We start from the raw sequence: 26,918 nt of genomic DNA on the forward strand, positions 1-26,918 counted from the left end.
TGCTGGACTGGCACAGTGTCTCAGGAACACTATCTCCTTTGAATCCTTGTTCCATCACGAATTGTAGAAGTGAAGTGTTGAAGGCCTTCTTCCTCTTAGGTAGTGTTGGGCGAACAGTGTTCGCCACTGTTCGGGTTCTGCAGAACATCACCCTATTCGGATGATGTTCGAGTTCGGCCGAACACCTGATGGTGTTCGGCCAAACCGTTCGGCCACATGGCCGAACTAAGAGCGCATGGCCGAACGTACCCCGAACGTTCGGCTAGCGCTGTGATTGGCCGAACGGGTCACGTGGTTCGGACCCGAACGCGCTCTGATTGGCCGAACTGTCACGTGGTTCAGGTAAATAAATACCCGAACCACGTCATATCTCCGCCATTTGTCTGTGGGTTTAGCTTTGGGTAGGCAGGCAGGGTAGTTCGCGCTCCAGCCACGCTAGCCAGGGTCCCCCCAGTCATTGTGTCGCTGCTGGGAATAGTAGTACACCGCTCGCTCAGCCACACTATATAGCATTGTGTTTACTGCCACTCTGTGTACCTCGCTCAGCCACACTATATAGCATTCTGTTTACTGCCACTCTGTGTCTGCTGGGAATAGTAGTACACCGCTCGCTCAGTCACACTATATAGCATTCTGTTTACTGCCACTCTGTGTACCTCGCTCAGCCACACTATATAGCATTCTGTTTACTGCCACTCTGTGTACCTCGCTCAGCCACACTATATAGCATTCTGTTTACTGCCACTCTGTGTACCTCGCTCAGCCACACTATATAGCATTCTGTTTACTGCCACTCTGTGTCTGCTGGGAATAGTAGTACACCGCTCACCCGCCACTGTATAGCATTGTGCTCTGTGTCGCTGCTGGGAATAGTAGTACACCGCTCACCCGCCACTGTATAGCATTGTGCTCTGTGTCGCTGCTGGGAATAGTGGTACACCGCTCACCCGCCACTGTATAGCATTGTGCTCTGTGTCGCTCCTGGGAATAGTGGTACACCGCTCAGCCACACTATATAGCATTCTGTTTACTGTTCTGTGTCTGCTGGGAATAGTAGTACACCGCTCGCTCAGCCACACTATATAGCATTCTGTTTACTGCCACTCTGTGTACCTCGCTCAGCCACACTATATAGCATTCTGTTTACTGCCACTCTGTGTCTGCTGGGAATAGTAGTACACCGCTCACCCGCCACTGTATAGCATTGTGCTCTGTGTCGCTGCTGGGAATAGTGGTACACCGCTCACCCGCCACTGTATAGCATTGTGCTCTGTGTCGCTGCTGGGAATAGTGGTACACCGCTCAGCCACACTATATAGCATTCTGTTTACTGTTCTGTGTCTGCTGGGAATAGTAGTACACCGCTCGCTCAGCCACACTATATAGCATTCTGTTTACTGCCACTCTGTGTCTGCTGGGAATAGTAGTACACCGCTCACCCGCCACTGTATAGCATTGTGCTCTGTGTCGCTGCTGGGAATAGTGGCACACCGCTCACCCGCCACTGTATAGCATTGTGCTCTGTGTCGCTGCTGGGAATAGTGGTACACCGCTCAGCCACACTATATAGCATTCTGTTTACTGTTGTGTGTCTGCTGGGAATAGTAGTACACCGCTCGCTCAGCCACACTATATAGCATTCTGTTTACTGCCACTCTGTGTACCTCGCTCAGCCACACTATATAGCATTCTGTTTACTGCCACTCTGTGTCTGCTGGGAATAGTAGTACACCGCTCACCCGCCACTGTATAGCATTGTGCTCTGTGTCTCTGCTGGGAATAGTGGTACACCGCTCACTTGCCACTGTATAGCATTGTGCTCTGTGTCGCTGCTGGGAATAGTAGTACACCGCTCACCCGTCACTGTATAGCATTGCGCTCTGTGTCGCTGCTGGGAATAGTGGTACACCGCTCAGCCACACTATATAGCATTCTGTTTACTGTTCTGTGTCTGCTGGGAATAGTAGTACACCGCTCGCTCAGCCACACTATATAGCATTCTGTTTACTGCCACTCTGTGTACCTCGCTCAGCCACACTATATAGCATTCTGTTTACTGCCACTCTGTGTCTGCTGGGAATAGTAGTACACCGCTCACCCGCCACTGTATAGCATTGTGCTCTGTGTCGCTGCTGGGAATAGTGGTACACCGCTCACCCGCCACTGTATAGCATTGTGCTCTGTGTCGCTGCTGGGAATAGTGGTACACCGCTCAGCCACACTATATAGCATTCTGTTTACTGTTCTGTGTCTGCTGGGAATAGTAGTACACCGCTCGCTCAGCCACACTATATAGCATTCTGTTTACTGCCACTCTGTGTACCTCGCTCAGCCACACTATATAGCATTCTGTTTACTGCCACTCTGTGTCTGCTGGGAATAGTAGTACACCGCTCACCCGCCACTGTATAGCATTGTGCTCTGTGTCACTGCTGGGAATAGTGGTACACCGCTCACCCACCACTGTATAGCATTTCTGTACTGCCACTGTACTGCTGCCAGTCAGCGTGTACTTTAAGGATAAGTGAAATGAGGAAGAAATCCGGTGAAAGAGGGAGGGGCAAGGGAAGAGGTGTTTCCCCTGACGGTTCACGTACAGGCCACAGGGGAGCACCCAAGAAAACCCACTCAATACCGCCCATGTTGTCCAGGACAACAACCCTCACAAATCCAAAAGAACAGGACCAGATAATTACTTGGATGACCTCTCAAGCGTCCAGCAATGGGTTAAGCAGCACCAGCACATCACGCACGAGGTCCGAGTCCTCAGCCAGTTACAAGGAGCCAGTGGGCACAAAGCTGACACAACCGGCAGCGACACCACGCACACAACTGCCAGATAACCAGTCCGATGAATTACCTCAGGACACAATGGGGTATTCGCAGGAGCTATTCCCAGCCCAACAAACTTCCACCTTTCAAAGGTCAATGGAGGAACAGCCAGAAATGTTGTGCCCGGATTCACAACCATTAACTGTGGGAAATGCACCGCGCACTGAAATACAAGGCGAGTCCGAGGAGGACTCGGAAACCCAAATCCCAGAGCAAGTTAAGCAGGAGGGGTTGCAATTGCAGGAGGTCGGCCGACAAGATCTGGAAGACGACGTTGGAGTGAGCTGCGCAGAGGTTGTTCTGGGGAGCTCTACTCCACGGCGGCGGCCCCCCACAATGACATATGACGAGTTTCAGGAGATGGAAGAGGAGGGTATGGACAATGTGGACAGAGACCCAGATTTTGTTTGTGAACGAGAACATCGCCGTCGTAGCAGCAGCACAGATGAGTCTGTTGAAGAACCCACTGCTGCACGAGTTCGCCTTGTGCCACAAGGTAGGCGGCGCGCAATTTCAGGCACCACAAGCGTGGAAGTTCAAGTGAGAGGCAAAAGAGGCGCAAACAGAAATCGCCAGCAAGGCAGGTGCTCCAAAGTCTGGGCTTTCTTTGAAGACTGCACTGAGGATGGTACTATGGCGATTTGCAAGGTGTGCAAGACCCGCCCGAGCAGGGGGAAAAGTATTAACAACCTCTCCACCACCAGCATGAGCCGCCACATGCTATCCAAACATCCCACTCTGTGGGCAAACGCGGCAGGACAGGGTACCAGCAACACTGCCTCCCTTGGGGTCACCAGACTCACCACCAGACCCGCCTCAGCAGCAGCAGTAGCCCAGCCATTGCGTGGTTCACAACATTCACAAACATCAGACGATGCTGACGCTGTCACTTTCCGGAGTAGTGCTCTTGAGGTCTCCCAGTGTTCATCAAACACAACAACCAACAGCCCTTCAGTGTGCAGCCTTACGATTCAGTTGTCTGTCTCGGAGATGTTTGATCGCAAGAGGAAATTGCCAGCAAATGACCCCCGGGCCGTGGCAGTAACAGCCAGCATAGCCAAGCTTCTGGCCTGCGAAATGCTGCCATATCGAGTGGTGGAGACAAACAGCTTCAAGGGCATGATGTCAGTGGCCATCCCACGTTACGTGGTTCCCAGCCGCTACCACTCTGCAGTGCCTGAGTTGCATGAACAAGTGGTCAGCAAAATAACCCGAAGCTTGAAGAATGCCATTGCCTGCAAGGTTCACCTCACCACTGACACCTGGACGAGTGCGTTCGGCCAGGGTCGATACATCTCCCTTACTGCGCACTGGGTGAACCTTGTGGAGCTTGGCAGCGATTCCTCACCTGCTACGGCGCGGGTGTTGCCCACGCCGCAAACAGCTGCACCGCCGTCCCTCCCACTGGATAACAACAGCAGCACCTACCTCTCTGACTCCTTCTCCTCCAACGCATCTCAAAGCTGTACCTCATCCGGAAACGCTAACCCAGCAGCAGTAGGATCGTGGAAGCAGTGCAGCACAGCTGTTGGCATGCGTCAGCAAGCGTTGCTGAAGCTGATCTGCCTTGGGGATAAGCAGCACACAGGGGAGGAAATTTGGAGGAGAATAAAGGAACAGACGGATTTGTGGCTGGCACCGCTGGACCTGAAACCGGGCATGGTTGTGTGTGATAATGGGAGTAATCTCATTCGCGCTTTAAGGTTGGCTAAGCTGACACACATCCCTTGCCTGGCGCACGTGATGAACCTAGTAGTTCAGCGGTTCCTGAGGACATACCCAGGCGTGGCCGATCTTCTGTTGAAGATGCGACGAGTGGCCAAACATTGCAGAAATTCCAGTACTGCTTCGGGGGCACTCGCCAAGATGCAGGAGCGCTTCAATCTCCCCCACCATCGCTTGCTGTGTGATGTCCCTACGCGCTGGAATTCTACGCTGCACATGCTAGCCCGCTTTTGCGAGCAGAAGAGTGCAGTGGTCCAGTACATGACGGCGCAGTACCGAGGCGCATCCGGACAGCTGCCAAGCTTCTGTGGATCCGATTGGGCCAACATGTTGGACCTCTGCCAAGTCCTCCAAAATTTTGAGCAATCCACGTTGCTTGTGAGCAGTGACAACTCTTCAGTCAGCATTACCATACCACTGCTGTGTTTACTGAAGAGGTCAATGTTGAAAATCAAGGAAACAGCTGTCATGATGCAACTGGGGGAATCTGAAGGAGAAAACGATCAGCGTGATGGTACCAACATCAGGCCATCCGCATCAGGAAACGCTGGCCCCAGCAGCTATGACGAAGAAGAGGAGGAGGAACAGCTGGAGTTGGAGCAGGAATTTCATGCCACCACTGATGAGGGCCAGAGCGGTGCACGTTGGACTTCCACAATTCAGCGCGAATGGTCAGCAGAAGCAGACCAGGAAGAAGGTGACGACTATGATGCATCACAACAACTATCACAACGCTCACAAGAGGATGATGAGGATTCTGGCAGGACTCTGGCATACATGGCTCAATTCATGCTAGACTGCATTGAACGTGACCCACGCATTGTGCGCATTCTGGACAACACCAATTACAGGGTTTATACCCTTCTGGATCCACGGTACAAACACAATGTTCCAAAACTGCTTGAAGAAAGAGTCAGACAGGTCAAAATGGAAGAATACCAGCAGGCCCTTGTGGAGACTTTAGAGAGGAGATTGACATCCTCCCCCTCCTCTAGCCAGTTGTACGCTGACAGACTGACTTCCGCAAACCCAGGACGACCAGGAGGGCAGCAAAAAACACAAGCCGCAGCTAGTGCCCAAAAGGGAATGGTATCGGCAGTGTCCTTGAAATGGGAACATTTTATGACACCCATGCAGCAGCAGCCCACAGAACAGCAAGCGTGCAGATCCACCTCCAACACCGATCGCCTGGAGAAGATGGTCAAGGACTACATGTCAGATGGCGTAGCTGTGTTGAACAATCCATCTGCACCCTTCAACTATTGGGTATCGAAGCTAGACACCTGGCACGAACTGGCAATGTACGCAATAGAGGTGCTGGCTTGCCCGGCAGCCAGCGTTATGTCGGAACGCTGTTTCAGTGCTGCCGGAGGCATCGTCACAGATCGGCGTATCCGCCTCTCCACAGAAAATGCAGACCGTCTGACTCAAATTAAAATGAATCAATCCTGGATTGGAAACGACTACGCAACACTCCTGGACCCCAACCAAGTAACATGAACAATGACCATCTGTGATGGGTTAGCGTTTCCGGTCCGTTTATTGAACCTCTCATGTTTATTACATTTATGACTGCATGGCGGCAAAAAGCATTGCTATATCCGCACGCTATTTGTCCTCATGCAAGGCCTGGGATGTTGTGTCTCAAAAAGCGTGGCCTTCTCCTCCTGCGGCTCCTCCTGTTCCATCACGTGTGCTGCTGCTGCTGGGTTAGCGTTTCCGGTCCCTGTTTATTGAACCTCTCATCTTTATTACATTTATGACTGCATGGCGGCAAAAAGCATTGCTATATCCGCACGCTATTTGTCCTCATGCAAGGCCTGGGATGCTGTGTCTCAAAAAGCGTGGCATTCTCCTCCTGCGCCTCCTGTTCCATCACGTGTGCTGCTGCTGCTGCTGCTGGGTTAGCGTTTCCGGTCCCTGTTTATTGAACCTCTCATCTTTATTACATTTATGACTGCATGGCGGCAAAAAGCATTGCTATATCCGCACGCTATTTGTCCTCATGCAAGGCCTGGGATGTTGTGTCTCAAAAAGCGTGGCCTTTTCCTCCTGCGGCTCCTCCTGTTCCCTCACGTGTGCTGCTGCTGCTGCTGCTGGGTTAGCGTTTCCGGTCCCTGTTTATTGAACCTCTCATCTTTATTACATTTATGACTGCATGGCGGCAAAAAGCATTGCTATATCCGCACGCTATTTGTCCTCATGCAAGGCCTGGGATGTTGTGTCTCAAAAAGCGTGGCCTTCTCCTCCTGCGCCTCCTCCTGTTCCATCACGTGTTCTGCTGCTTGTGCTGGGTTAGCGTTACCGGTCCCTTTTCCTGGAACCTCTTCTCTGTATAACATTTATGACTGCATGGCGACAAAAAGCATGTTACCTGTGCAAAGAAACATGACATTTTCCACATTTAAAAGACAGTTTTTCCTTTGAAACTTTACAATCAATTTTCTCAAAAACTATAAGCTCTTTTTCAAATATTTTTTTTCCTCTTGTACCCACTCCCAAGGTGCACATACCCTGCAAATTTGGGGTATGTAGCATGTAAGGAAGCTTTACAAAGCACGAAAGTTCGGGTCCCCATTGACTTCCATTATGTTCGGAGTTCGGCGCGAACACCCGAAGCAAATCTTCATGAGCTTGCAGCAGTGTGGCTTCTAGGTGCTTAGGTGAATGAAAACATAGCCTTGCTGGATTAGGAGGTTTGTTTATGTCTTCAGAGTCTGTTGCTCGAACTTCAGATGGTAGTTGTTCAAGTACCTATGCAGAAATGATCATGCTTCATATTCCAGCATACATGCAGCAGGCATTATAACAGGGTTTTCGTGTCTTCAAGCTAGAATTAGGGAAAATAACTTCACAGTACCATCTGGGCTGAGCTGAATCTCAGCCTGTACTTCTTCAGCAGCTAACTGTCTAACAGATTGATCTGTCTACTATCTGTCCTCCCCTCTCAGAAAATTATAAGAGGGAAGCAATCAGACAAAGACAGGAACATCTTGGAACCTACTGCATTCAATTATGGGAATTACCTGTAGGAAACAAAGCAGTTTGGAAGATGAAGACACATTCTTAGGGATGAAATCTGTGGAGAGTCTGTGGAACAACTTTCTTTGTAACAGTGTGGCAACGTCCTAACTTAGGCTGACCAGGTGTCCTCTTTTGCCCGGACAGGTCCACTTTCTACGACCTGTCCGGGCCGTCCTCCCGGAATGTCCGGGTGACTGAACACAGAGGGAGCCGAGCTGCTTTGTTCAGTGTGTGAGTCAGGCACAGACTGGCCAGGGGGGAAGGGGGGCAATCTCCCCCCAGGCAGCCTTTCATTCAGTGATTTAGGGCAGATCTGGTGTATTCAGGTTTGTTGTGGTAAGGTAATGTGAAACACAAGGCTAGCTGATAAAAGTGCAAATAGAGGGCAGGCAAGCTTGTAAATATACACAGCATGATGCAGAGCTTGCCTGGAGGGTCCCTGGCAAATATCTGGCTGCTCTCTCACCTCTGTTATAATGACTGCATGTGTGGATAAGGCGTTAAAAAAGTTGAAAAGTTTTTGACAGTCCCTAGACTCCAGGAGACTCCAGGAGGGCTGCTTTCTGACTTGTGTGAGAGACTGGCAGAGCCTCCTGTATTCCTGCACTTCATCAAAAACACATTTGTTAGCTTAAATTAACCCCAAAGTGTTCAGTTAAATCACTGAGATATCCAGCTTTCAGTATGGGCAAATGAATGGCAAAACGTTCAGTACAGCATGTTTAACTTGTCTTTACTCAGCAGTTACAGTTTTAGTTTGAACATAAGACATACAGCCATCCAGTTCAGCCAGAATACTAAATCATTGTGCTTAACTAGCATGGTTTTTAAAGTCTTCTCTGGAGTTCTCACTATGATTGTCATTTGTCACCTGCCTGTGTGATTTTATAGCATTTTGTAGGGAAATCTTCTGCGAATCTGATTGCATTTTGTGGTCGGCCGGCCGGCCGGCCCTCCACCACCATGTGGTCTGGGAAAAGAAAAAACGGCCCTCCATGCCCGCGAAGTTGGACAGCACACTGCTAAGGTCTTGTATATTTGGCCCCACCCATGACCACGCCCACATGCTGTTGTGATCGTCCTCTTTTTTGGAAATCAAAATATGGTCACCCTACCTAACTTCATAAATGGTCAAGATGAATCTCCATAGAGCCGTAAGTGTAGCATGGACCTCTGACATCATAAAATGCAAAGATCCCTCTTCATCATTGAGAGAATGGCAGGAAGTAGGATAGCAGAAATGGGGGTGAACATGGAGACCCAGAAACCCTAACCAGAACTGCTGTAAACAATATGTTATAACATATTATTAAAAAAAAGTGTGCAGACAACATACAGTATGTCACAGTCCTAATATTTAAAATTTATTGTCTGCGTACCTTTTCTATTGAAACCCAGAATCCATCGAGAATGAGCAATCGCCTCATCCAGAATCAAATATTTTACTAATAATTAGATTGTACCTGTACTTGTCATCTTCAATACAGATGTCACCATGTGTAAATATTTTCACACCAAGTACTTAAATGGTTTAACTTATCAATGTTTTCTACATGGACTTCCTTTTTTTCTAAACATTAAATCATACCAGAAGTAACTTCCTCTTCGATTTACATTCTGTACTTGTATGAAACACGGAAAAGACCTCTTGTCTGACAAGATCTAATTTCCTTTAAAAAAAAGTGCAAGCTTTTTTGTTTTATAAGAACACCGCCGCGGCAAAAAAATGGGTGTGGCTACAACCTGCGGCGCGCAAAGCGCGGCATAGCGAAAAATGGGCGTGGTCATGACCGGATGAGGGCGGGGCTAACTGTAATTTAAAGTGAACCCAGGGTGAGAGTGATATGGTGGCTGCCATATTTATTTCCTTTATTTCCTTTTATTTCCTTTTAAACAATTCTTGTTGCCTGGCAGCCCTGCTGATCTATTGGCTGCAGTAGTGAACTGAATTACACCAGAGACAAGCATGCAGCTAATCTTGTCAGTTCTGACAATATTGTCAGAAACCCCTGACCTGCTGCATGCTTGTTCAGGGTCTATGGTTGAAAGAATTAGAGGCAGAGGACCAACACGGCAGCCAGGCAGCTGGTATTACTTAAAAGGAGATAAATATGGCAGCCTCAATATTATTCTCACCTCGGGTTCCCTTTAAAAGTGCAACGCAAAGACAGAGGGCCCAAGTTTTGGTGATCCTTTCCCCAGAAAATTCACATAATTGTGCAGGTTTTCTCAAGAAAATACACATAATGTGAGCAGATTTGAACAAAAAACACGTTCAATGACCCCAGTATGCACAACCGTTATCAGATATGACCCCAATATGCACAACCGTTATCAAATATGACCCCAATATGCACAACCGTTATCAGAAATGACCTCAATATGCACAATCCTTATCAGATATGACCCCAATATGCACAATCGTTATCAGATATGACCCCAATATGCACAATCATTATCAGATATGACCTTAATATGCACAATCGTTATCAGATATGACCCCAATATGCACAATCGTTATCAGATATGACCCCAATATGCACAATCCTTATCAGATATGACCACAATATGTACAATCCTCAGCAGATCTGACCCCAATATGCACAATCCTTATCAGATATGACCACAATATGTACAATCCTCAGCAGATCTGACCACAATATGCACAATGCTCCGCAGTTCTGACCCCAATATGCACAATGCTCCGCAGTTCTGACCCCAATATGCACAATGCTCCGCAGATCTGACCACAATATGCACAATGCTCCGCAGTTATGACCCCAATATGCACAATGCTCCGCAGTTCTGACCCCAATATGCACAATGCTCAGCAGTTCTGACCACAATATGCACAATGCTCCGCAGTTCTGACCCCAATATGCACAATGCTCCGCAGATCTGACCCCAATATGCACAATGCTCAGCAGTTCTGACCACAATATGCACAATGCTCCGCAGATCTGACCCCAATATGCACAATGCTCCGCAGATCTGATCACAATATGCACAATGCTCCGCAGTTCTGACCCCAATATGCACAATGCTCCGCAGTTCTGCCCCAATATGCACAATGCTCCGCAGTTCTGACCCCAATATGCACAATGCTCCGCAGATCTGACCACAATATGTACAATGCTCAGCAGTTCTAACCCCAATCAGCAGCACCACCTGAAAAAGAAAAGAAAAACCCATTTACTCACCTAGTCAGAAGACCTCCTGTTCCGACCTCCTCCTCTCCCGACCTCCTTGTGGCGCATAGCTCAGCTCCCACGATCCTCTTCCTTCCTGCAGCCTGCATTACCCGGCAAGCAGGGCTACGGGAAAATGGCCGCCCGAAGCCCTGCACTGCAGACTCCAAGTCTGCAGAGCAGGGCTTCGGGCGGCCATCTTACCGTAGCCCTGCCTGCTGCTCCGGGCTGCCGCTGTGAACTGACTCGGCGTCTCTTAGACGCCTGAAGTCAGTTCACGCCAGGGGGTGCTTTGGGGGTGCTTGGACAAAGTTAGGGGGTGCTTGAGCACCCCCAAGCACCCCCCTGGTGCCGCCACTGTATGAAGTCCATTAACTCAAAGCATAATTTGCCTTAAAGGTATATAGTCTGAACTTAAGCCATTTATCTATAAATTGTCTTGTAGACATACATGTTTAAAACAGTACAATGTTAAGTAAACTTAATTGTGATTTATGGACGTATACATGAGAATCCACTAACTGATCTGATCCATGTATCAAACTTTAAAATCTCCCATCATCATCATCACTAAATACAAAGTACTGTTTCCATCCACGTAAGCCAAAACAAATCAGGATTGTATTTGACTCCAGTGCCAAGCATCAAGGCGTATCCCTGAATGATGTTCTTCTCACTGGCCGAAATCTAACTATCAACCTTGTAGGCGTCCTTATGAGGTTTAGAACAGAAGCAGTTGCTTGCCATAATTACTGATATTGAGCAAATGTTTCACTGCTTAATTGTGCGAGAAGACCATAGGAACTTCCTAAGGTTTCTGTGGCACCGCGACAACAACATGGACAATGAGATAATTGAATACCGCATGAAGGTACATTTTCGGAAATAGTCCCTCACCTGCTGTTGCAACATATGGTCTACGAAGGACTGCTCTTCACAGAGAAAAGGAATATGGCAAGGATGCTCAACACTTAGTTGAGAGAGACTTTTATGTTGACAATGGACTTAAGTTTTTACCTACTGATGAAGAAGCCATAGACCTGCTCCAAAGGACACAAAGTATGCTTTCAGAGGCTAACCTCAGACTACACAAGATTGCTTCAAACAGTGTTGCTGTTATGAAGGCCTTCCAACCTGGCGACCATGCCACAGGGTTCAAAGACTTAAATCTGGGAATGGACACGCCACCTGTACAGAGAAGTCTGGGCCTACGGTGGAACTTATTAAAAGACACCTTCGGTTTCCAAGTCAGCTCTACAGACAAGCCATTTACCAAGTGTGGTGTTCTGTCAGTGGTAAACAGCCTATACGATCCAATGGGATTTGTGGCTCCCATCACCATACAAGGTAAAGCCTTACTTAGACAGCTCTCAGAGTCTATTAAAAATTGGGACACTCCATTGCCATCAGACCAGCTCCCAAAGTGGGAGTCCTGGATGCAGTCTCTACATGCCTTGGATGAAATCCATATACCACGATGCTATACCTCAACTTCCCTTGCTACAAGCCAGAGAAAAGAGTTTCACATCTTCTCAGACGCATCTACTGAGGCCATAGCGGCTGTTGCCTACCTCAAGGTAAGAGACTCTTCTAATCAAACCCACATAGGGTTTCTGTTTGGGAAAGCTAAGTTAGCACCTAAAAATGAGCACACCATTCCTAGGCTTGAACTTTGTGGGACTGTGCTAGCTGTAGAAATTGTGGACTTCATATTGCATGAGATAGATATTCAAATAGATGATATCCAATTCTACACAGACAGCAAGGTTGTTATGGGCTACATATACAACCAGACTAAACGCTTCTATGTCTATGTCAGCAACTGTGTAGAAAACATCAGGAAATCATCTAAACCTGAACAATGGCATTATGTTCCATCTGAAATGAATTCTGCAGATTATGCCACCAGGCCGGTGTCGGCAAGTGTCTTTGCAAGTTCTTCTTGGTTAACAGGTCCAGGATTCCTGCTGGATGATTCAGAAGAAACCACAGCTGAGCTGACGTCTTCAGTCTTCTAGAACCTGACAGAAGATCCAGAGATTCGTCCTGAAATTAAAACCCTTGTCAACAGAACTGAACAGAGACTTGTCTTGGGCTGTCAACGCTTTGAATGTTTCTCTAAGTGGATAAGACTTGTACGAACCATTGCAAGGTTAGTCCATATTGCACACTGCTTTCACACAAAACTTACTGATACACAATGTCAAGGTTGGCATGCATGCCAAAAGCCTCTTTCTGCAAAGGACATTGCTGAAGGTGAAATGATCATAATATGCAGTGTACAACAAGATGTCTTTGGCTCAGAAATGAAATGTATCAGCAACAAGAGGGACATTGCAAAAAACAGTCCAAATGCTAACTTGAATCCATTAATCAATAACTATTGCATGTTAAGAGTTGGTGGATATTTAAACAAGGCTGAGCTGGGAGAGCAAGAACAAAACCCTCTTGTTATACCTGCTCGCCACCACATCACCACTCTACTCATACAGCACTACCATGAAGGGGTTAAGCACCAAGGTAGACACTTCACAGAAGGTGCCATAGGAGCTGCAGGCCTTTGGATCATAGGAGCAAAGAGAAAAATTGCAGTCACGCTGCACAGCTGTGATCAGTGCCGTAAACTAAGAGGTAAACATCAGCAAAAACAAATGTCAGATTTGCCAGCTGACAGGTTAAGTACTGACCCACCTTTCTCCCACGTTGGCATGGATGTCTTTGAGCCATGGATGGTAACAGCGCACAGAACTCAAGGTGGCCAAGCCAATAGCAAACGATGGGCAGTGCTGTTCACTTGCATGAGTGTGCGTGCAATACACATTGAAGTGATCGAGTCTATGGATGCCTCGAGCTTCATCAACGCTCTAAGACAATTTCTTGCCACCAGAGGTCCTGTCAAGACACTAAGATCTGACTGTGGTACTAACTTTGTTTGAAGCCTGTCGAGAGTTACAGCTCAACTCTAAGCCAATCCAAGACCTTTTAGCTGAAAAGAGCTGTACATGGATTTTCTATCCTCCTCACTCTTCCCACATGGGTGGCTCATGGGAGAGAATGATAGGAATCACACGTAAAATTCTGGACTCTATGCTTATGGACTTGAACTCCACAAGACTTACCCATGAGATTCTAGCCACCCTCCTGGCAGAAGCCTCTGCCATAATCAACTTTAGACCACTTGTGCCAGTGTCTACAGATCCAGAGTCCCCAGCTATCCTTACTCCAGCTTCTCTGCTCACCCAGAAGCTTGGATCCGTTCCTGCTCCACCTGGAAACTTCAAAGATGGAAATCTGTGCTATGACCAATGGAAGCGAGTACAACACCTTGCTAACCGCTTCTGAAATCGCTGAAAGATGGAGTATCTTTCCACTCTACAAGGACGCAGGAAATGGCAGCAACAGTACCCTAATACAGAGTTCCTCAACCCTGTCCTCAAGGCCCACCAACAGTACATGTTTTGCAGAAAACCACACTAATTCACAGGTGAGATGACTCAGCAGAGCTGATTAACTACCTTTGTGGATTACCACAAAACATGCACTGTTGGTGGGCCTTGAGGACAGGGTTGGGGAACACTGCCCTATCATAAAGGTTGGAGATCTTGCTCTGCTCAAGGACCATATTCTGTCATCTTCTGTCTTGTCACATGATTATGACTCTTTTCCTTGCTACGCTCCTCCCTTCTTCTTTGTGCCTTCTCTTCCGGTGTCTCCATGTTGTTCAAGCCTCGTACAACAGGTACACTTACTCCTCTTGTAAGCTAAGGAAAGCATCATCTTTTGACCACCTATAATACCTATATCCATCTGTTCTGCTGCACCTGTTATCTACTGACAGAATAAACCAAGTATCTGATGAACCTGGTGTTGGTGAGTTCAAGCTATCTGATAAGGATTGTCCGCAGTGATCATATCTGCATATACAGGCCAGGCATAGAGGTCTCTTAATGGGATAGATCGCTATTACAATAATCTGAGTCAGAATAGTAAGAGATTAAAATTAACTATGGGTACTGGAATCAAGCATAATGATTGACTATGCCATTAAGATAGGTGCAAGGATTTGGTACTGTTAATCTGTTATAACATTGGTTTTTAGTATAGCCCCTGGTATATGCGTTGGCATATGCCCAAGGTGCTATAGTCACTAGGTGTTTAAATCTAATTATTGATATTTGTATTTAGATACAATTGTGATGCTAACCTGAGGTTTTGTTAACCAATCTTATTATGTTAAAATTTCAATAAAAATTTAAAGTTCAACAAAATAAAATAAAAATAAATTGCTGCATGCAGGTTTTAAATTAGGGCCGGTTCACATGGACGCTTGGTGGCGTCCTCCGTCCTTCTGTTCTGAATCATCACGTTTGGGGGCGGTGGACTTCCTGCAGGCAATATCAGTGTCCGTCATGATCGGTGGTTATGCAAGGGGACATGAAGACGTGGCGGTGAATCAACCCTAGCTGCTGCATGTAGTGTGCAGGGTCACCTGAAACAACGGGGAAAATCAGGATTGGAACGCTGTATTTGCACAATCGATGATAATCTACGGTAACTGCACGATGTTAAACGCTCCTATTCACTTGAATGGGAGCGTTTAGCCAACGAGTCCCAGATGCTTAGCAGTAAACACCGCCAAGCGTCCGTGTGAACCGGCCCTTAATGTGTTTGTTATAATGTGTGCAGTGTCTATTGTAGTCCACACACATAAAGTATTATGCAATGCACATAGTGTCAATCCATCCTTAGCCTATGAAATAGCTGCATGGCTACTTAGTTGTAGAAAATATGTTTAAACTACAACTTAATACTTGCTCTTTTTATACCATTTAACACCTACATTTTTCCACAGACAAGATCTGTGATCAGATAAGTGATGCTGTTCTAGATGCTCATCTCAGACAAGATCCTGATGCTAAGGTCGCTTGCGGTAAGTATTGACTGTTTTGCTTATATTAAAGCACCACACCTGTTAAATGTATTGTGATTTGTTAAAGAGGAACCTCAATGACATACTGTAGAATATAGCTTAGTATACTATTAGAGATGGCCCAAATGGTACGCCGGAGAACTTGTTCACGCAAACTTAGCTGGTTCGAGTTCGCGGTAAACCACAAACACTTAGCGAGTTCGACCCGCCCCCTAAACTACATCATTGGGCTAAACTTTGACCTTCTACATCACAGTCAGGAGACACATGGCAGCTAATCAGGCTGCACTTCCTCCTGGAGCCCCTCTTCCCTCCTTATAAAAGGAGAAAACTCAGGAGAAAAAGTTAATTGCATATGGCTGACTGTGTGCTGCTGTATTAGTGAGAGAAGGGAAAGACATTGGAGAGATAGGGAAAGCGATAGTTAGGAGGTCTGTCAGCTTGCTCCTTGCTGATATTTGTTGATGAAAAGCACCCCGAACCAGCTTTTTTGAGAGCTAATGTTCTTCTGATGTGTGTGTGCCACTGACACTGCATATACAGCCCTGTCTGTCGCAGCTGGCCCTTGCTAATTGCTTTACTGTGCCAGGCCCAGCACATTCAGTGCATACCTTTCACTGCCTCTGTGTGACTGCACTTTGTATTATACAATACCACCACCAGTCAGTGCATACCTTTTCCCTGCACCTGTGTGACTGCACAATTGTATTATAGCAGCAGTCACTGCATATCTTTTTCTTACACCTGTGTGACTGCACAATTGTATTAAAGCAGCAATCACTGCATACATTTTCTTTGCACCTGTGTGACTGCACAATTGTATTATAGCAGCAGTCAGTGTGCATACATTTTCCCTGCACCTGTGTGACTGCACAACTGTATTATAAAACCAGAAGTCAGGTCAAAAAAGTGTTCAGTACCTCACCTTTATCAAAATGAATGAGGCATGGTCCAGGAGGGCTACTGCCTGCTCGAAGACTAAGTCAGTCCCCACACACAGCATCTCTGCCTGCACGCCGTGTGACTGCCTGCCCCAAGACTAAGTCAGTCCCCAAACAGCATCTCTGCCTCCCGACCGCTGCTGCCTACCCCAAGACTAAGTCAGTCCCCACACAGCATCTCTGCCTGCAGGCCGCTTGACTGCCTTCTCCGCAACCACCAACAGGGTCCAAAACTCCAGGTGGATTCCTGAATTTTTATGGCTGCTGCTGCTGCTAGCAGCGGCTGCTACCAAACATACTAACTTTTCTGGTGCGTGTACATTCCTAATTTTTCTGGCTAAACAACAAAACAAAAGGCATGTACATGTGTCAATTCCCCTTCATGATCATTACCTTGCCGCGGTGAAGGGGCATGCGTATCACAATGAAGCAATGACCGGCTATAAGAGTGTGTTGGGGGGCACACCTGACCCAAGATAAAAAGGTCGTTTCTTCATTGTGGACAGTTGTTCTGTCATTGAACCACCTCAGCCTGACCATATGGGCTTGAAAACTGCCGTCGCCTGCACTCTCGCCATCGTGCAAACCAGTCCAGCATGGCCATCACTACACAAACAGCTGTTTGCAGTGCGTTACACAGTGAGTTTGGTCTGTCAGTGTGAAGCAGTACACTACTTACACTAACTGCTGATCCATGTATACACACACAAGATGTTTTCAAGCACTTTAGGCCTCCAATTTAGCAATGTAATGTGATTTCTGCCGTTTAGGGATTATAACCCTGCTGTGCGTCAAATCCGTAATTTTCCCCGGGATTTTTGGCGTGTATCCCACCCCACCATGCCCCCCCCCCCAGGTGACCCCTTGAAACTTTTCCATCACTTTTGTGGCCAGAAACAGTGTTTGCAGTTTTTCAAATTTGCCTGCCCATTGAAGTCTATTGTGGTTCGAAAAGTTTGCAGGTTCGCAAACTTTTTCAGAAGTTCGAGTTTGAGGTTCCCGAACCGAAAATCAGAGGTTCGACCATTCGAGCCATCTCTATCTACTATTCAGGATAGCCACTTTAACATTAATTATTCTGGTTTCAGCATCAAATATGCAGACATCTCCCAGAGAATTCTGTGAGACTGGGTACTATTTCTGTAGGGTCCAGAGAACACAGTAAACAAACATCCTGCAGTGAAGCACCTGCAAGCACTAAAGATGTCACACGTGATACATTTCAAAGTGTAAATCAAATCAAGGTGCAGAAAGATTTCACAATGGGCAAACACTGGCTTAATTTATAAATGAATACTGTAAAAAAGAGAGAAAAAAAAGCAATTTTAGGTATTTATTTATTGTATTTATAAAGCGCTAACATATTAGGCAGTGCTGTATATTAGTTAAGGTTACAGACAATATTTAGAGGTGACATACAGCAATAAGACAATACATGAATACATGCAAACCAGATCACACAGCACAGTATGAGTACAAGGCAATACTTAGTCACTGGATGGGAGCATGTAGATTAGGCAAGTCGAGTTCACTCAGATCCATAAGATGGGTGTACGGTAATGGAGGTATGTGATCAGATAGGAGACATAAGGAGGAGGACCCTGCCCAAAGGCTTACAATCTAGTGGGAGAGGTGGGGAGCACTAGTGGGGGGGGGGGGGTAGGCCAGAGTAAAAAGGTGAATTTTGAGGGCCTTTTTGAAGATATTGTAGGAGGTGGAAACCCTAATAGGGGGAGGGGAGGTAGGGAGTTCCATAGTGTTGGAGCAGCATCTTGAGAAGTCCTGGAGGCATGCATGGGATTAATTGATGCGGGGGGCAGTCAAGTGAAGTTCATTGGAGGAGCAGAGTGAGCTGCTAGGTGTGTACTTCAGGGTAAGATTGGAAATGTAGGTTGGGCAGGTTTTGTGGACAGATTTTTAGGCCAGACACAGTATCTTGAATCTAATTCTGAACTGGATAGGAAGCCAATAACATATTCAGAAAAGTTCCTCTTTAAGAATCACTAAGGAAAAACAATTTGTTGTCATATACAAAATTACTGTAATGCTTGGGGTGTATACTTTCTGACGACCCAGAGCTTCAAGGCTAAGTAGCTGGATAATGGAAGAGACTACACAGGTTGACACAGGATAAATGAACAAGATAGCAAGATTGCCCAGAGGAACTGCAGCTCTGGGTCACCTATCAGGTTAGATACTATGTGATACAATACTCAACAGACGTAGTCGATAACAGGCTTGGGTCATACATGATAGATCAGATGGCAGTGGTACAGTGGACTAGGCGGAATCGGAGTCAGTAACAGGCTTGGGTCATACACGATAATTCAGAAATATAACAAACGGCTCAACTAACGGATAAATATATATTCGCAGATCTGCATATATATTTATCAAGAAACTAGCTAAAGCACAAGTAATGACAATTAACAAGACAATATTTGAATTTTTTTTTAACCATTTTTGTTAAGCCCGTGGTCCTTAAGTGGTTAAGATTGCTGTAAGTTTGAAATAGGAGGCGTTATGACAGCATCCTGAGCTTCTCTGAACTGCAGAGTGATTGCAAATGACAATGAGACTTATTGCGAATGCGCAACTGAATGCAAGCAGATAAGTCAGAACTGCCCGGTTGCAGTCTCACTGCAACCGACAGAACATGCTACAGGAGAGATACTGACAGTACCCCCCTCCTTTAAAGGCAGCTTCAAGACACCTATAGAAACTAGCATAATTCTCCTGAACTATCCAAACCAGAAAATCAGATGCAGAAAATCCAGCAAACTGATAACTCATGAAGATCGGGACATCCCGACAAGACCAAATTTCAGAAACAGTCACACCAAGACCGAACCAAATCGGAACCAGAACCTCCAGAACCATGCCCATCAATACTGCAAGCCCCAGTGTGATACCCATCAGAACTGTTATTTTCAGGAAAAATTCCCCCAAAACTCTCCGAGCGATACCCACCACCTTCCAGGGACTGTCCAAAAATGCCAAACCTTTTAATGCAATGACCACCGGAACTGTCCTTTCCAACACAGTACCCACTGTCAAACCAGTCCAAGGCACCAGGACAAGGCACCAGAACAGGTTTCCTCAGAAATCTCCCAGAACACTTTGAAGCTCCATAGAGATTCCAAGAGGTTAGAACCGTGTAGGCTCACATGGAGAACTATCAAGAACCCCTATGGAACCTAGGGCAATTCCAGAGTCAGGGTTACAAAGACAAACATCGAGATTAGGGCTTTCAGGGACCAGAACCATCTCTGGGCATGCAGGCAGACTGGCAATATCAGAACATGTTACCACCAAGGAAGCATCTAAATACACTGACACACAAGACACACTTGGGCACACTGGCACAGAGAGCACACCTGGGCACACTGGTACAAGAGAAACTTCTGGGCATGTCAAGGAACTGCGGACTTCAGAGTCAGTCATGATAGGACCGAAAACCAGGAAAGGCAGAAAACCATCATGATCAGACTTCGCAGTTACTGGACTCTCACTAAAGAATGCAGAATCAGACTTAGGAGTCACTGATTCAACCAAGGTTATTAACAAGTCATGTTCAGGGGCATTAACAGGACAGGACAAATCTTCTGATGTATGCACTGAACTAGACAGATTCTCCAGAACTTTCTCTTAACTGGACAGAGATTCATTGTTAAGTACACTGGATTGAAGCCCCAAAAGAGTTGCCGAACAAGTCAGTATTACAGCAATCCTCACTGAACTGGGCAAGACTGAGCAACTCAATGGATAGGAAGAGGACTGTGGAACCCCTGCCACACTGGACAGCGAGCCAGAAGTTTCCAAGATACAAGGCAGGACTTCAGGAACACTCACTAAACAGGACTGAAATTCTGAGACTTCTATTATTTTTACCAGAGAGTCAGAATTATCCATGTTACAGGGCAAGACTTCTGAAACATTCAGAGGACAGGGCTGTAGTTCCCTGGCTGCTACAACATCAGACAGGGATTCAACAACATTAGCTAAATCAGACTGTGTACAGGGTAAGGAATCTAAAACACTTGCTGACGAGGACAATGCTTCAATGGCTTCTGCTTCACTGGACAGAGATTAATCAAGCTTTACTAGACTGGACTGTAATTCTAAGACAGCTGCTAAACAGGTGAATATTACTGCAACACCAACTAAAGTAAGCAGAGCCTCTGAGTCCTCTGCTAGGGATCTTGAAACATCCAAAGTACAGGGTGAAGCTAAAGACTCTGCGACTTCAGCTTCACTGGACAGGATCACTGAACAATCCATGTTGCAGGGCAGAACCATAGGATCACCTGTTGGACAGTATATTGATTCTGTGACCTGAGCTTCATTGGACAGAATTAATGAGTAATTCATGGTACAGGGCAAATTTACTGGAACATTTTCTGGATAAGGCAATGATTCTGTGATTTCAGGTTCACTTAACAATGGCTCTGAATCATTCACTGAACTAGAACAAGGTGTTGAAACAGGAGCCCCAGAGCACAGAATGTATAATGTTGGAACATTCAGATGCTTGGGTTCAAAATTTCCCAAACAGGGTTTCTGATACTCAGAATCTGTAGGACTGAAGCAGTCAGTAACAGATGGAGTGCATCTACTGGTATCTGCTGGATCACTTTGCTTGCAGGAAGCAGAAATCAAATCAGAAGGAATTTGTTTATATTTTTTCACTAAACACTTTGCAATCAATTTAACAAATTTCAGGGGTTCATACAAGACCTCCTCGTTTTCATCTGCAACTTCCTCAGCCCAAGTTCTCATCTTGCTATCTTATACCTGCTTGATAGCAGGTATAAGATAATAAACCGGGACTGCTGAAATGCTGTAGCTGATCCAAAGAAAGGACATGCATTCAAAATTTTGCAATTCTGCAAGAAAGTCAAAAAAGACTTCTTACTTCCATTATAACGAGTTAGAGAAGCAAGGTGTGCATCTCTTCTTGGTTGTAGGGAAACAAGGCTAGCAGGTGATGTCGTTGCTAGGGGCAATGGAGAGACAGAATCAACATTGGTTACTGAGTGTTGCACACAGTGACTCCCAGTGCGATCATTCAAGATCTTATTCCATCAATTAAAGGAGTCACAAAATCATGCACACACAGATTCATTTCAATCAAAGAAAAAGCAGACTCAATGCATGCATGCAAAATTATGTCACTCTTAGCTTTGTAAAATTCATAGAAATATTCTCGATCATTCTCCAGATCATAAATCAAGGCTTCAGTTTCCCATTTTTCTGTTTCAATATTTTTATTGAGTTTTCAAAAATAGATACATACAACAATGGTCATGGACCAATATAGTAAGAAGACATTGCTCAAGTATATTGCGTAAAAAAAGTGGGATCAGCGCATCACCAGGCCGCCACCGATTGGCCTCAACTCAGAGATGCGCTGAGCCCCCCAAGAGACTGCAAACGCACCTTGAACCAAACAGAAGCTCTGCATATACACCAAAAGCAAAACTGTTAAGTGGGAGCAGCTGGCCGGAAATAAATTGAAACATAGTAAAGAGCTGAGCAGCGCTACTTAAAAACAGATGAATGCTTACCTGCAAAAGTGTGCAAGCCCCACTGGTGGGATAAAATACACACTGAGCACACACATGACCTGTCTACCGCTTGGAGGATGTTGGTTTCCTCTAACAGCTTGCATGCAACTTGTTAGGTACTCGTCCCTCCCACTGTCGTAGAAGTCTTTCCTCCATCCCACTTAACAGTTTTGCTTTTGGTGTGTATGCAGAGCTTCTGTTTGGTTCAAGGTGCGTTCGCAGTCTCTTGGGGGGCTCAGCGCATCTCTGAGTTGAGGCCAATCGGTGGCGGCCTGGTGATGCGCTGATCCCACTTTTTTTACGCAATTTTCAATTTTACTTGGTAGCGCGCCCAGGCTATGCATATGCATAGGTATAATTTAGTTAGTGTTAGGTCCCCTCCCATGGAGGAAAGACTTCTACGACAGTGGGAGGGACGAGTACCTAACAAGTTGCATGCAAGCTGTTAGAGGAAACCAACATCCTCCAAGCGGTAGACAGGTCATGTGTGTGCTCAGTGTGTATTTTATCCCACCAGTGGGGCTTGCACACTTTTGCAGGTAAGCATTCATCTGTTTTTAAGTAGCGCTGCTTAGCTCTTTACTATTGCTCAAGTATAGTAGAGTCTTTCAATTAAAAATAAAAGCCTCGTTAGGTTAGCCCTAGGCAACTCATCCAACAATAACGTAATATGTTACAGCAAGGCACAGCTTAACCCACTTGTTCTGTCTTCTTATACTGTTTGGAGAGCAGATGCCCTAAAAATTAAGATAGAGGTGGAAAATAGAAGAAAAGAGTGAAAATAAAAGTGAGGAAAGAAGAAAGGGAGGGGGAAAGCTGGGGGAGAGGGGAAGGGGGGGGAGTGGAATGGTGTTGGGGGGCAACAGACTCCATCCTGGAGACTAACATTAGCTTATGGCTCAGGAGGTGAGAATGAGCGCATGCCATGGTTCCCAGATTCTGTTGAATTTATCTACCTTGTCCTCAAGGATCGCAGCCATCCTGTGAAGGATTGCGTAATGGCCGCCACGTGCTCTGACGGCATGGCGGCTACTTCCGCGTCCAGTCCGGCGGTTTATTCACACTGAGCTAGATTATTCTCGCAATGTTATGCTATAGACTAGTTCCAGGGTGTTGTGACTACGGACCTCACACCCAAATGTGAGAGATCGCGGAAAAGCCGCCGCGAGTGCTACTGAGCAGGCGGCTGATTCGGCGTCCAGTGCGGCAGTTTGCACGCGGAAGCATGTGTCTGGCGGCAGAGCGGGACGCGGAAAAGCCGCCGCATGCAACAACAGTCAGGCGGCTGATTCCGCGTCCAGCGCGGCGGTTTGCACGCAGCAGCGTGCAGCTGGTGTGGCTGAGCCTGTTAGTTCACACAGGTTTACAGCTACGCACGCGCGCCAGAAGTCAGGACCTTTATGCCAGCAGGAGATGTGTCAGCTGATCAGGATGATCAGCTGATTCCTGCTGGACTCCTGATTGGCTGAGTGGTTCGGGCGGGGTGGCAGAGTCCTGCAACTATATATACAACTTGCTTGTCAGTTACTGGTTGTCTGCCGTTGCGATCACTACGTGGAAGCACTCAGACCTTTAGTCAGATCCTACAGTGTGTTAGAACCAGGTGGACCTGGGAATTCACACTTAGCCAGTTTACTAGTACTGTTAATCTGTGTATTTATTCAGACTAGTTCCAGGGTGCTGAGACCAAGGACCTCGCACTCAGACTAGGCATTGTTTAATATCTGTTATGACTTATTGCATTTCTGACTACTCCTCTGTCTTCTGATTCGGTACCTCGCATATCTGATATACCGTTGCCAGACCCTGCTTGCCTTGGATACCGAATCAGCCTTCTGTCTTTGTACTTTATCTGTCAGTGTGTTACCGACCAGGCGTGCCCAACCTCGAGAGCTATCTCTCCCCTTAAGAGATAGTCTCCAGACCAGATAGTGACATCCACCTTCGGGTGTCACTCACTCCCTGGTCCTTCCTACCTCCAGCCTGACTCCTCCCCTTGGAGAGCCTCAGGCTGCTGAAAGGTTCCTGTGCCTTCCCGAGCAGTATTCCAGCACTGCTGGTGCATTGCTCAAAGTATTACTGTTACACCAAACACTCACATACCTATAGGTGTCCAGAGGTTAGCAATATATCTGTATTATAGGTGATGCTGCAGATCATCAATAATCAGGTATATATCTGCATTTTTGGTGATACTGCAGATCACTAATAATCAGATTCTCTCTGCGTGCTGACACCAATCGTTACAGAACGGCAGACCAAACTCAAATGGACGCACTCCGCAGCCGTCTCGATGCACTCACCACTGCGGTGGAAAATCACACCCGAGTGCAGGACAGTCACCAGACTCAAATCAACGCTTTGTCTGGGACTGTACAAGTTTATCAGACGGCTGTGGATACCGTGCGATCTCCTCCTAGCACAGACATACGTATGTCTGTACCTGAAAGGTTTTCTGGCCACAGATCTGACTTTCAAAACTTTAAAAACCGAGTGTTGTCATACTTTGAGTACCTAGTACTTCAGGAACTGTAGCTCAGAGAATTACGTTTATCAAGACACTATTGTCAGGAGATTCCCAGACTTGGGCATATAGTCTTCAGCCAGGTGATGGCGCGTTAGTGTCAGTTGAGGCGTTCTTTGAAGCTATGGCCATAATTTACGAGGATCCGGATATTTCCTCGACCGCAGAGCGGAAGCTCAAGACATTGCGTCAGGGCACAGATCCGGTCGACAATTACGCAGCTGAGTTCAGAAAATGGGCAGTTTCAGCTAGATGGCACAGACTAACCAGCAAGCTCATGGTGACCCAGAACTCATTGGAGTGTGTAAGGGACTACAATGGTCCTAAAAGCCCCCTTACTAAGATGTTAAGAAAAACAAAAGTTTGCTTTCCTAAAACAGAAAGAATTTGCGATAATTCAGGTTGGAGTGAGCTTGAGATGTCTCCCAGAGCAACACTGCTGAATATATGCAAATTAACCATTGTACCCTTAGAAGCTAAACACACCTCCAGAACCGCTGGATTGCAATGATGTGTCAGCTTGTTAATTTGTAGAGCCATAATAATCCAACATGCATACAGACTGTTTCGGACTGTTTGATCCTCATCAGTGCATAGCATGGATTAATTTGGCTCTATGGAGTAGGGCTTGTGAATCCGAGAGGCACAGACTAAACAGCAAGCTCATGGTGACCCAGAACTCATTGGAGTGTGTAAGGGACTACAATGGTCCTAAAAGCCCCCTTACTAAGATGTTAAGAAAAACAAAAGTGTGCTTTCCTAAAACAGAAAGAATTTGTGATAATGCAGGTTGGAGTGAGCTTGAGATGTCTCCCAGAGCAACACTGCTGAATATATGCAAATTAACCATTGTACCCTTAGAAGCTAAACACACCTCCAGAACCGCTGGATTGCAATGATGTGTCAGCTTGTTAATTTGTACAGAGCCATAATAATCCAACATGCATACAGACTGTTTCGGACTGCTTGATCCTCATCAGTGCATGGCATGGATTAATTTGGCTCTATGGAGTAGGGCTTGTGAATCCGAGAGGCACAGACTAACCAGCAAGCTCATGGTGACCCAGAACTCATTGGAGTGTGTAAGGGACTACAATGGTCCTAAAAGCCCCCTTACTAAGATGTTAAGAAAAACAAAAGTTTGCTTTCCTAAAACAGAAAGAATTTGTGATAATGCAGGTTGGAGTGAGCTTGAGATGTCTCCCAGAGCAACACTGCTGAATATATGCAAATTAACCATTGTACCCTTAGAAGCTAAACACACCTCCAGAACCGCTGGATTGCAATGATGTGTCAGCTTGTTAATTTGTACAGAGCCATAATAATCCAACATGCATACAGACTGTTTCGGACTGCTTGATCCTCATCAGTGCATGGCATGGATTAATTTGGCTCTATGGAGTAGGGCTTGTGAATCCGAGAGGCACAGACTAACCAGCAAGCTCATGGTGACCCAGAACTCATTGGAGTGTGTAAGGGACTACAATGGTCCTAAAAGCCCCCTTACTAAGATGTTAAGAAAAACAAAAGTTTGCTTTCCTAAAACAGAAAGAATTTGCGATAATTCAGGTTGGAGTGAGCTTGAGATGTCTCCCAGAGCAACACTGCTGAATATATGCAAATTAACCATTGTACCCTTAGAAGCTAAACACACCTCCAGAACCACACCTCCAGATCCATTAACAATGGTTAATTTGCATATATTCAGCAGTGTTGCTCTGGGAGACATCTCAAGCTCACTCCAACCTGAATTATCGCAAATTCTTTCTGTTTTAGGAAAGCAAACTTTTGTTTTTCTCAGCTAGATGGGACTCATTTGCATTATTAGACTGTTTTTTATCAGGGCTGTCAGACACGGTCTCAAAGTTGATGTTGAGCCATCCTGAGCCCAAATCCCTCGATGAGGCCATTTCATTGGCCATCAGAATCGATTGTCGTGTACGATACCAAAGACACACCCGGGGTAGGAACAATATGCGATACTTGACCTTTGCAGCATCTCCTTCTGTTCCACCTCCACCTGCTTCGCCTCCACCGGAACCAATGCAAATTGGTCAGTCAAGATTGTCGCGGGTGGAGCGGAGACGCAGAGAAACAGAGCAGCTCTGTATGTACTGTGCAGAAGGGGGTCATAAAGTGCAGAATTGTCCCAAGAAGTCGGGAAACGCTGCCGCCTAGGTGTAGTCG

At 46.3% G+C, this 26,918-nt stretch overlaps 1 protein-coding gene across 2 annotated transcripts in view; it reads left to right on the forward strand.

Annotated features, from left to right (window-relative positions):
* Positions 1-26,918, forward strand: part of MAT1A (methionine adenosyltransferase 1A) — an 821,556-nt gene that overhangs the window by 330,153 nt on the left and 464,485 nt on the right. For both annotated transcript variants that reach the window (XM_068257871.1, XM_068257870.1), the window contains exon 2: positions 15,622-15,699. In XM_068257871.1, the coding sequence (XP_068113972.1) occupies positions 15,622-15,699 (78 nt within the window). The remainder of the gene's footprint in view (positions 1-15,621; positions 15,700-26,918) is intronic.

This window comes from Hyperolius riggenbachi, chromosome 10, assembly GCF_040937935.1.
Source record: "Hyperolius riggenbachi isolate aHypRig1 chromosome 10, aHypRig1.pri, whole genome shotgun sequence".
Lineage (NCBI taxonomy): Eukaryota > Metazoa > Chordata > Amphibia > Anura > Hyperoliidae > Hyperolius > Hyperolius riggenbachi.